Source organism: Saccopteryx bilineata, chromosome 2 (genome assembly GCF_036850765.1).
Source record: "Saccopteryx bilineata isolate mSacBil1 chromosome 2, mSacBil1_pri_phased_curated, whole genome shotgun sequence".
NCBI classification, from domain to species: Eukaryota; Metazoa; Chordata; class Mammalia; order Chiroptera; family Emballonuridae; genus Saccopteryx; species Saccopteryx bilineata.
This window is the reverse complement of record NC_089491.1, coordinates 315667781-315679800: the sequence shown is the minus strand read 5'-3', so window position 1 is coordinate 315679800 and position 12020 is coordinate 315667781. Positions and strand designations below refer to the sequence as shown.

Sequence of the window (12020 nt, the reverse complement as noted above, 5' to 3'; positions counted from 1 at the left end):
CAGGGTTCCAGCTGGAAGTGGATGAGACCTTATCTTCTCAGCTATAAGGCCAGAAAAATAATTTCCCTTCACCTTCAAAGAAAAGAGGATCTTCCATGTGCTAGAATTTTGTAGGAGCTGGGAATACAGCAGTGAACAAAACAAACACGATCCTTAGCCTTACACAGGTAAAGTTCAGTGAGGATGCCAGAACATTAAACACATACACATAAATGCTAGGGAGGAACACGACAGGATCCTGATGGGCGTATATTTGGGGAGGGGGGGGGTTTGAAGATGTGTTCATACACTCATTCATCAAACATTTGAGCATTTTGTGTACCCAGGCATTAGAAAAATCCCATATACGTATGTCTGTATCAAAATCCACATGGATGCCAGATGGGAAGGGAGGACGTGGAAGGGGGAACAAAGACACAAAGATCCCACCCAAGTAAAGATTTAACAATATTCAGGCTAAGTTGGAGATGGGTGAAATTGAAGGTTACGATAGACTAGCAGTGCTGACTGGAGCAGGATCCAGCAGACGTGTGCAGCCAGCACTGGCCTCCAGGTCTTAGCTGGGGCGTTTATAGACCACTCCTCTCCGAACAGAGCGAATGAAGAAGGGAGAACCAGTGCAAATTACCCAGGCACGGTAGTCCAGAAGGGAACAACGCAAGTCCCACTTAAAAGTTTTAAGTTTTTTTCACTTAAAGAATTTTAGACGGAAAAAAAAAATTGTTCAGATTGCCTGCCTTAGCTTGGCGGAGGAACAGGCGCACGAAGAAATACGAACATGTTTTTCATGGGTCTCTGAGCCTGACCTGTTGTGATGCAGTGGATGGAGGTCACCTAGAACGCTGATGCTCCCAGTTCACAGCCCTGGGCTTGCCCCGTCAAGGCACAAACGAGAAGCAACTACTCTGAGTTAATGCTTCCCACTCCCCTTTTTTTTCTCTCTCCTCTCTCTAAAATCAATCAATACATTTTTTTTTAATCTGCTCTTAGCAGCCCAGTTTACTAATAAAAGGTAAGTTTCTATAAGCCCTGACTGCGAGGCCTTGGCCACGCCCCTTCACTGGTGAAGCACTCCAAAAGGGTCTTTGCTGAAGCCCGCCCTCAGGGTTAGTCACGCCGGATCCGATTCCTGCGCAGGCGTAGCACACGTTCTCGGCCCCTAGTTGTGCGCTATCAGGCGTATGACGTAATTGCGTCGACGCCATTTTAGCCGGTTTCACTCCGCACTGGGCGTGGCGGCCATTTTGTTTGGACAACGAGCGGGAGTTGGAGGCAGCCGCTGTGGTGGCAACAGACGAAAGACAAGAAAGGGCAGGCTGAGGGAGCAAGTGGACCGGCTAACCAGACAACCAGCCAACAACACGAACTAACCTAGCGGTCTGCCGCTTACGCGTCTAGCCAACCGTTAAACAAGTTAGCCCGAACCCCTTCACCATCAACTCAGGTTCGGCCGGCCCCCGGCCCGCATTCCGCAGCCGTCGTGGCAGCCCCGGGAGGAGCACTGGCGTCCTTTTCCTTCGGTAAGTCTCTGGCGATAAGGGAAGTATTGAGGAAGGGGCCAGCGGGCCGGACGGTCAGCAGAGAGGGGCTGGCGTGTGCAGGCCTCGGGGAGGGGGCGGAGCCCGGGAGGAAGCCGGGGGCGGGCCTGGGTTGGAAACTGGTGGCGGGACTGCTGGAAGAGGTTGGGATATGATGTTGATAAAGAAAATTGTACGGCAAATTGAGCAAAGTTGGCGGTCGTGCCAGGGATTTCAGATGGCAGGGAGGTGAAATGAGGACTTCGGGACTTCAGGGAACGCTGGGAAGTAATGGCGGCTTCAGGGTTAAATGTTGTAGAGCGCTCTGGGATCTACCTACCGGGCGAACTCAATTAGGAAACCTTGCGATCCCCGGTCCCTTACTCAGGACCCTGCTTAATTTTGGAGTCAGATGCCAATTTTGAAACTCGGTATTCTTGTATCTCTAGATCAATGATTCTCGATTTTGGCTGCACGTGAGAAGCACTTGGGTAGCCTTTTATTACTTCTCCAGTTGCAGATCCCCAGACCGCACCACCAGATATTGTTTAATTGGTTTGGGCCCAGGTGTCTGCATTTTTTTTAAAGCTCCTTACAGCCAAGATTGTTTGGAAGCGGTATGCTACGAAAAGCCAATCTCTTATATTGTCTTAAGCTAGGTCTAGGTCTGCCGTTTTGGAGGCTTTGGCAGATACCTTCTGTCCCTTGGTCTTGAAGTGTATTAGTTTGATGCAACTACCTTATAAATATAAGGGTCAGAAATGAGTGTTAGTGTGCTTTTAAGTAGTATTTGATACATACCTTTCATTCATTGTTGGTTTGGGCCTTTGGCCCTTTTGGAAATGAGATCGTTGTTCGGATTTGCTCATTCTGCCTATTGTCCTTTGTAGATCCTCGGGATTTGAAGATGGCTGCACAGTCAGCTCCGAAAGTTGTGCTAAAAAGCACCACCAAGATGTCTCTAAATGAGCGGTGAGGCAGCCAACAGCAACTTCAGCTCGTTCATAAGAAAACATTACTTAAATTGGCCCTGGGGTCCAATGCACAAAAACCAGTTTTAAACTAAATACCAACAGAAGGCTACAGACCTCTGTTCTTAATTGCATTTTATTTATGTGGTACACAGAGCATATTGGGCGGTTGTTTCAAAACCCCTTATCAGTAGATTTTTGTGTTAAGCTGTGTGAAATATTTATCTGGTGGGATGTATTTTAAAAAGACTCCTCACAACCCTCCCTCTTCACATTTTTTTAAGCGTTGATACTGGGATGGTGCCGTTCCGTAGCACGGACCCTGGCTGCAGTAGGCTTGCTGCCCCGTCCAAGGCCAGCGGTGTTGTGTCTGGCCTGTAAGAGGCAGGTAGCAAGCTTTGAATATGTCCAAAGGTCCTTGAATGCCATTCTTGGGCCTTGTAAGAGGCACTTGCTTTTGCTCCATTTCACTTTCTTTCCATTCTACTTTCCGTTTGTTTTTGTTTTGGATTCTTTTGCAGTTATGTGTTCTTTTCTTCCATTCCATTAAACTTACTTTTTTTTTTTTTTAGATTTTTATTTATTCATTATTATTAGAGAGAGAGAGAGGAAAGAGATAGAACAGGGGGAGGAGCAGGAGTCATCAACTCCCATATGTGCCTTGACCAGGCAAGCCTGGGGCTTCGAACCGGTGACCTCAGCATTCCAGGTCGATGCTTTATCCACTGCACCACCACAGGTCAGGCTCCATTAAACTTACTTTTACAGGAATAACAGAAGAGTTCTCTTCATATGCTCTTAAACATCTGAGCTGATTTAACTTCTTCGGAAGTAATAAGTTAGAATCAGAAAAACTAATCATTTGAGAGTAAGAAAAGTGAAGGTAATTTTTGTCTAATAGAGTTCTGTTCATTGGGTATTGAGTGCCTTTGACCAGTGATTTTAGTAAGTTGACATTAGATCACTGTACATATTTGCCTTTTCTGAAGCATATTTGCTCCTTTTCTCTTGGGGAATGATAGACTAATTCTTCATATTCACATAAATAAAAGAACAAATACATTGAAAAAGTGTGATACATTCCTCTTACTTACATGGGTGCATTATTTCCGTGGGCTTTGAAGGTGCCCTAGTCCTTCCTTTATTTGCCCTTAAAATGTACCCTTAGTTCTCCCAAGGTTTTGGCTTTCTTCGTTTGTCTTTGAAACTACATCTTCTGTCTCATGTTGTCATTATATCTGCTTATTGCGTGTTTTTCATACCTTCCACCTCTCTCAAAGCCGTTACTTGAGCCCTTATTATCACTTTCAATTGAATGTGCTACACTTAGCTGCATTTCTAAGTTTCTGATTCTTGCAAGTTTGTGGAAGCAGAGGAGTCTAACCCACATCAGCCTTGACTTAAGTGTACCACTTTATTTAAAAGTTCGTGGGATCTGGAGTTCCTGGTCTAGCAAGCCATGAAAATGCCAATAAATGTTTTATAATAAAGCTTTTATTTAAACATCCATTTTGTTCGACCTTGAAGCTTTACTAATATGCTGAAGAACAAACAGCCGATGCCAGTGAATATTCGGGCTTCGATGCAGCAACAGCAGCAGCTAGCCAGTGCCAGAAACAGAAGACTGGCCCAGCAGATGGAGAATAGACCCTCTGTCCAAGCAGCATTAAAACTTAAGCAGGTGAGAGAAAAAGGGTCTTAGTGTTCCTGAAGCAGCTGATGATCTCTGTCAGGCAGTCCACTAAGACTATTAGGAATGCTACAAGGTGTCTCAGGGCAAAAGCTGAAATTTCTCTGGAAGAAAGAGAAGTTTAGATAATTCCCATTTTGGCAGGTACCAATAAGTAACCTTTTGTTGTCTTTCTCTTTTAGGGAGTTTGCCATCAATGTGGCCTGATTCTGTTGTCAGTGAATGTTAATCTCTTTTGTTTTCTGATCCTTTGCCCTTAAAGTAAATCCATTAGCTTTTTCCACAAAGAAATTTTGCTTTCTGTTTTAGATGACCGTCAGAAAATCCTTTATTCCGTGTTAAATGATTTATAAATTGGGGAAATAATTTTGTTCTTTCTCCCCTAGTCCAGGGAATCTGAATAACTTTAGTCAGTGGCTTTCATTGCTAAAATACAGAAATAGTAGAGTGATCCTTATCTCCATAGCCCCTAAAGTTGTGTCAGTAGAGTAGAGCAAGAGCACTGAGTAAATGATTTAATAGCTAATGGGTTCACTTTCAAATTTCCAGTAAGGGAGAATTTTATTCAGACCTGAAATAAAACCTGCTCTTTATTATTCATAGACTTTATATGCAAGTCCGGACAGTGGCTGTGGAAGGATATGTCCAAGCTGTGGCTGGGCGTCTGGAGGGCGGTGCCATGCAACTGTAAGGACTTTAACTGGTAGCACTGCATGGCTGTGCATTCAGCAGTTAAATATAACATCCACCCCCACCCAGAACCATTGGGCTCACTGACCAAAAATAAACAAGGCCTTCTGCTTCAGCTACCTTAAGCCTTGGAGTGACTGCATTCGTCCCTGACTCAGGAAAGTAATAAAAGGCACCATTTTTCCAGAGTAAATATTAAAAATTTGATGAAGACAAGTCTGACAGATCATTCCAAAGGATCTTTCAACAAGAAGCTTTCAATATTGGCTATGCAGAAATAGCCTCTAGAGCAGTGCTGTTCAGTAGAACTTTCTACAGTGGTAGAAATGTTCTAGTAGTTGTGCTATCTAGTAGGGTAGCCACTGTGACTTTTCAACATTCAAAGTGTGGCTAGTGCAATTGAGAAGCTTAGGGTGGTTTTTTTTTTTTATTTATTTACTTGTAATTTGAGTATTCACAGGAGGCTAGTGGCTACCTTATACATAAGCACAGCTCATGTAGAAACTGGATGGTGTAGTGGACATTCTTAAGCTTCTGTCAGTGTTAGAGACCAATATTAATAGCAAATAAGTCTTGGGAAGGGGGAAACACTTCTAGGTGCTGTACATTCTCCCCTTAAAGCACAGGTCTTGGGAGAATATTCTCAGGATGAATGAACACAAATAACATGTGGAATGAAGTCCTGGCCTCATATTAGTGTATTGACGGGAGTGGTATAATGGGTTTTTATGATTGGTTACACCTGCTCATACTAGGTGCATGTTCAGAGCCTGTCCTGCCCTCTGATTAGAAGCAGATCTTGTGCTAAAAAGCTAATAATGACTCAGAACATGTGGTGGCAAAACGAGTCATTGGTAGTCGCTTGTGGGTGAAGCCTAAGGACAGAATATATTGACTGATGGCTTAATAGGAAAGCAAGTTTGCTAAGGCCTTGGTTGTGTTCAAGGCTATAGAGTCACCTTTTCCTTTGAAGGAATTTTATTCTTTGAGATGTGGTCTTGATAGTTTTCGGGGGTGGGGGGTGTTTTGTTGGGATTTTTTTGAGTGACAGATTATTGAAACTCTTAATTTTTGTTATGTCCTTGTCTCAAGTGTGGCCCTAAGTTTTGTGATTGTAACTTAGCTGTCAATGCTAATGAAAATTTAGCTGGTTCTGTATGGAGATATATTTGAGTTTTATGTTTATTTTCAATTAAAGGTCGTTATACTGGCTTAAGAAGCTGTTTGCAAAGGTAGACAAGGAGTTATGGTTATTTTTAGAAATGTTAAGGAGATTTGACTTTTTTGTGTTTATTTACATCTTAAGGTAAGAAATGGACCGTCTGAAGATAATATACTCAGGAAAATGGAACACATTGGCCTCTTTGAGAAATCAAATGTTGTTCTTAAGTCACAAGAATTGAGATGAACTTTTAATTTAAATTCTGCCCAGAGTGTGATGAACTTCCTATGGTGTTTGAGTAAACCCTTGAAGACAGTGGTAGTTCTTGGGCAGGTATGAATCAAATCAAGTTGTTGTCAACCTGTGGTTCAAAAACAACTGTCAGGATTTGAAATATATAATGTTCTTATTAAAACTTAAGTTTCTAGTAGTGGTGTATGACTTTTGTAGCCAAAGTAGCGAGGTAATTTGTGGTGATGCCAGTTTCATGGGACCATACTTGAGCTTCTTAGAAGCTTTGGATCAGAATTCTGCTTTTATATCCTTTTCTGAGGCAAAGGCTTGCTTCTGGTTTAGCATCCTTATGACACAGCAGGTTTATCTGCCTCCACACAGACTTCTCACTTGCTTCTTTTTCTCTGCACTTTGACTTACGAAATCCCACTGGTTTGCTTTTTTGATCTCAATCCCCAACACCTTTTTTTCCAGAAGAGCTTAAAGCAGCGCCTGGGTAAGAGTAACATCCAGGCACGGTTAGGCCGGCCCATAGGGGCCCTGACCAGGGGAGCGATTGGAGGACGAGGCCTGCCCATTATCCAGAGAGGCTTGCCCAGAGGAGGACTACGTGGGGGACGTGCCACAAGAACCCTACTTAGGGGCGGGATGTCGCTCCGAGGTCAGTGCTTATGTACCTGATAATTATCAGGTCCTATCCCCTTTCCTTTTCTCTTGGGCTGCTTACGGACACATTTGTTTAACATCTTAAAGCTTGAATTTATATTAATATAATTAATAACTTGAAGTCACATTTTTAGTAGTGCTGCATGTCCTTTTATCGATACCATTTTCTGATAATGTGCAGTGGTGAGAGGCTATGACCTGCGTAACAACAGGTAATCCATGTCGTCTCCATTCCATTTTAAAACGCCCTGCTACTGCTTGAATCAAAGCACATTCAAGTTCTAGAAATAAGTCAAGTCCAAGAAATGTATGGGTCTGTTGGCCTATATCTTAACCAATCATCTATTTTCCTGGTGCTAGTGAAATACTGTTATGTCTGTAAAAAAGAGAAGACAAGTTGACCCATAGCACTTAGCTATATGTTACATTTGGGGCATTGTTATACTGTTCCCTGTTTAGTCCTTGTCCCCTACAAGAGCGTATTGACAGCCATATCATTTATTTGGAAATCTATTGTAATATTAGGCACCTGATTATTGAGTAGATAATTATTAAATGTACATACTTACTACTTAACTCCTCCTGGCTACTTCCAAAAATGGACTTTGGTCAGACTTGTTGAACTGATTGAATAAAGACATCTTAATCTGTTCATGCTCAGTATATAGCTTGCCCACCCAAACTAAAAATTACCCAAATTAACTCATTTAACCCTCACCGCCTTCCTTTGGTTAGAATCTACTTTGTTTCTCTTGGATTTACCTGCATATACATTGTATGCCTCCTCTCCAAGGTCAAAACCTGCTCCGAGGTGGACGAGCCGTAGCTCCCCGAATGGGCTTAAGAAGAGGTGGTGTTCGAGGTCGTGGAGGTCCTGGGAGAGGGGGCCTAGGGCGTGGAGCTATGGGTCGTGGCGGAATCGGTGGTAGAGGTTAGTCAGCTACCAACTTCAGAGAATAGCTCCCTCTTATTTCTCTCCCTTCAAAACTCGGAGCCACCTTTCTGCACTGCTTCAAGTCACAGGCAGGCTTATTTGTTTGTCTTGTTTTGTTTTTTTGAAACTGGCTTATTTTCTAAATTCACATGTTGATAATGCAAAAGTCTATTATGGGCTTTCCAAGAATTAGGTACATGTTACAGAGCCAGATTATATGCAGTCTTCTTCCAGACTTGTGGATTTAAATTATATTGTTAAAATGACAAAGTTGCCAGTTTGGGGTTTTACCTTTCTCTGTCCCTGCCCTGCCACCACACAACACACACCCCATAACTCAGAACCCCACTTTTGAGTCTAAGAATTCAGAAGAAGAACGTGTACAAAAATGAAGCAGAGTTAAAGATAAGGGTGATGAGACTTGGACCTGGGTATTGACTCTGAAACCAAGTAAATTCAAGGTAAAGTTTGTATCTATGGGAAACGTAAGATGACTTTTTTTTTTTTTAAAGAATATTTTTATTAAAGCTGGGGGCAGTGAAACAAGGAAGGGCCTAGGCTAGAAGAGCAACAAAGGTGGCCTTGGAAACAGTTTCAGGGGGTTAGACCAGTGGTTCTCAAACTTTTTGAAGTCAGGGCACATTCAAAATCCTACAAATAATTGTTGGCGCACTATATACAAATTTCTGAGAAATATGTTATCATAATTAAGTCAAATATTAAAGAAAACATGTAAAGTCCAAGCGTGCTTTTATGGTAATTAAACGAAATACGACAAAATTAACTTTATTCTGACATTAAAAGACATTTTTATGTTATTTTTTGAGTTATGCTTTTTAGAATTCATAAAAAGGAGGGGTTAAAAAGTAAAAAAAATGACCAAAAAAACCGTTATCTTTATATATATAGATAGTAAGATTTAGTAAATTCAGCAGGTCTTGGCACAAATGTGTTAAGTTTTTTCATTCTTGTGTTGATGAGAAACATGAGCCTGATGTGTCCTAGCGATTTCTTCAGTGTTTGGGCATATACATATTTGAAAGGCAAACTCTCATTTTCTTGTAAATACATTTGACAAGAAGAATTCCTCTCTTTTTACTCTTAGTTGTGTTGAGTGCAGAAAACCCCCACCACACATACCATCTTAACTTGACACCAAACAAAGGATAGAAGAAACTTGCCTCCAGTCTTTCCGGGGAACATGGGTGGTAGTGTAAACAATCCAGCACCACAGCTTAACAGCCTTTTGCAACCTAGTCAGGCAAGTGAGGTGGGGGGTTGGACAGACTGTCAGCTTACAGCCAATTCCCCACACCTCTGTCCCCCAAAATCTAAACTCCAAAAACCCTGTTGGTTTTTTGGTCCCCAACAGGCACATATTTCTCTGGAATACCATAGGGCACACCTGGAAATCTAGGGTGCACACTTTGAGAACCACTGGGTTAGACCAAGATGAGATGCCACTGCCCATTCCGTTGAGGAAGATGGGGGGAAGAGAAAGGTGCAGGTGTGCTCCCAGGAGGAAGAGTGCACCCAGAGATAACTTTTTTTGATCAAGGTAGAAAGCAAGATGGTATTATGTCAATTAACTGACTCATGTTGATAATAATCTTTGAGATTTAGTGATACTTGTCTTGTGACCTCATGACCCAGATTGGAAGAGTTTAATGGTGTTCCTGTTAAAATGCTAAATCTCCTGGGAATTTTCTGGCTTAGCATCTAGTGGAAAACTCCCAGTAACACCTGTCCAAGAAAAAGAACATTTTAATTCTCTTAGCCCCTATGTATATTTGCTTTGGTCCTTTTAAAATGTGTAGTGGGTCTTCTATAATTCATGACCTAACTAAGGGTTTCTTCTCTCCCATTATATGTTGCTTGGCTTATTGAGTGATGTCCAAGCTAGTTTAGGTTTCAGGATGAAATAACATGTTATTAAATTATCTTAACTTGGTTTCTAGGCAACAACACCAGGGTGGGGGAGTGTCAAGTCTTAGCTGGATATGTTTTGTTAAAAATGAACAAACCACTCTTAGGTAACCATAATTGTTATGGGTCTAGAATAGGAAATAGAAGTGACTGGGAGTATTCAAGATGTTTTTTTCCCATCTCCTCACATTGTTCCTATGTAAAAAGAATTCTTTATCTCCTAACATGGGGTCCATTCATTAGGTCCTTAGGTTTAATATGTTTGAGGATAGGTAAGCTAATTTTCCAGGAGATTCAACAGTAAAATTTAATTGGAAAACTGCCTGGCTTCACACTCCTGTGGCTCTGTGTGCCCTTTATTATTTCTTCCCTATATTAGTAAATGGGTTTATCTGTAATGTATTTTAATTATGAACTTACAGTGGGTCTTAAACTTTAGATCATTTGTTTTAGGAAAGATTAAGATTTTTTTAATTATCAGTTTCCCTTTGTTTATAGAATAAAATTTTTAAATAGCATTTAGAGAGGAGCATATAAGGATTCATTATGTGTGCTTTCCATGTGTTGCTTGCTACCCAGTGTGTTTCCTGTTTTTCCAGATTTCTCCTCTCTGCCCTGCCCTTCAGTCTCTCAGCTAGGCCCCACTGCTGTAAGGGGCATGTATTGTAGCACCTGTTAAACCTACTTGTAACTGTCTTTTTTTCCTTTGGGCCAGGTCGGGGTATGATAGGTCGGGGAAGAGGGGGCTTTGGAGGCAGAGGCCGAGGCCGTGGACGAGGGAGAGGTGCCCTTACTCGCCCTGTACTGACCAAGGAGCAGCTGGACAACCAATTGGATGCATACATGTCGAAAACAAAAGGACACCTGGATGCTGAATTGGATGCCTACATGGCACAGACAGATCCCGAAACCAATGATTGAAGCCTGCTGAGAGAGACTCTTGCTAAAGTTATCACGTCTGTAAATAACCTTTGACATAACAGATAAGAAGAAACCTACCTGATTGATGCTGGAAAGACCTATCACAATAGACTATGGACTTACTTGCCACCAGTTTGTGCATTTAGTGTGTTCCTTTAACTTTTTTGATACTGTAGTGTATGGAACCCTTTTTTTCTTCTGACTTGGGTTTGGTTTGGTTTTTCTCCTTCTCCTAGACTTCTCTTTGACCATGAATATGTCAGCCCTCTTTCCACCTCTCCCTCCCTGCACCTGCCACATATGCTCTGATGTTCTAACAGTTCATCTCTGTACCCCCTCAAAAAAAAAAGTCCTGGAGAGAATACAACAGTGTTCCTCTCTAATGCCTAGGTTTCTGAGATACAGGTCTGTACTCTGTCACTTGAATAGCCTCTTAGGAGTGTTTAGAAAATCTGGAGTTGAAAAAATGCATTCTGCCACATTGACATTTTAGTATAGTAAATAGGAACATTGACCTAGAGCTACAGTGCCACTTACAGATTACACGTAGTAGCCGTTCTGATTGCATTGTAAAGTTGCTGCCATGTGTATTGACACCACATAACGTGAGCTGGTTTGAGTGTATGCATACTTTTACCCAGGAATGAAATTTACAAACTCTCCTCTTGGCTTTGCACCATGTCCAAAGGGGGGTACTGTTGGGTTGGCTTTTACCTGCAATTGAGTGGGGAAAGCTTCTTGGTTAAGCAAATGCTTCAGGAGGATGGGAGAGCTGTGGCAGATACCTGCAGGGGAGGAGTCAAGATACTTGTGAATGTAATTCTATTTATCCCAAACTAATCTTGGGCTTTTCCATACATTGGCTTTGTTTGACCCTCTTCCCTTTAAAGTTTGTAAGTTCAACCATATTCTGTCAATTGTTTCAGTTCCACTGGAATCTTGTATTTCTGGTTTATTATAACAAGAAATTGTTCTCTCATATCCAGCCAGGACTTCCTATTTGTTGCGCTTCCTGAAATGCTGTGGCTACTGTAATGATACTTTGATACATAACCCTTGTAGAACTGAATCTTTCATAGTTGTGTTAAAATTCTGGGGCAAGGGTATTGCAGCTTTTGGACAGAAAATGAAGAATGTCCACCTTTGAGTAAGCCTTGTAGTTAGATTAACCACATAAAGCAGTGCACTGACCTGTTTGGTCCATAGAAAACTCAGGCAAGGTTGTTGTGGACAGTAGTATTCTGGACTCAGTCGGTTTGAAGGGAAAAGAACCTAACTACATCCAACCAAACCAGTTACCATTGAGCTA

The 12020-nt window shown here is 41.9% G+C and overlaps 1 protein-coding gene across 6 annotated transcripts; it reads left to right on the top strand.

The window, feature by feature from the left end:
* The first annotated feature begins 1219 nt into the window (after positions 1-1219).
* On the top strand, positions 1220-11696 carry CHTOP (chromatin target of PRMT1). Of its 6 annotated transcripts, none has more exons than XM_066262071.1 (7): positions 1221-1520; positions 2408-2489; positions 4016-4169; positions 4782-4865; positions 6742-6925; positions 7724-7861; positions 10506-11696. In XM_066262071.1, exons 2-7 carry the CDS (start codon positions 2425-2427, stop codon positions 10709-10711), a joined length of 831 nt encoding a protein of 276 aa, XP_066118168.1. In that variant the 5' UTR covers positions 1221-1520; positions 2408-2424; the 3' UTR covers positions 10712-11696. The 6 variants fall into 6 exon arrangements, with proteins under 6 accessions (XP_066118172.1, XP_066118168.1, XP_066118167.1 ...); XM_066262070.1 differs by having other exon boundaries at positions 6739-6925; XM_066262075.1 differs by lacking the exon at positions 7724-7861 and having other exon boundaries at positions 1220-1520; positions 6739-6925.
* The last annotated feature ends 324 nt before the right edge of the window (positions 11697-12020 follow it).

Coding starts and splice junctions, on each gene's coding strand:
- CHTOP (XM_066262070.1), top strand. CDS start 2,425: ATGGCTGCACAGTCAGCTCCGAAAGTTGTGCTAAAAAGCACCACCAAG. Junction 2,490..4,015: donor AAGATGTCTCTAAATGAGCG/GTGAGGCAGCCA, acceptor TCGACCTTGAAG/CTTTACTAATATGCTGAAGA. Junction 7,862..10,505: donor TGGCGGAATCGGTGGTAGAG/GTTAGTCAGCTA, acceptor CCTTTGGGCCAG/GTCGGGGTATGATAGGTCGG.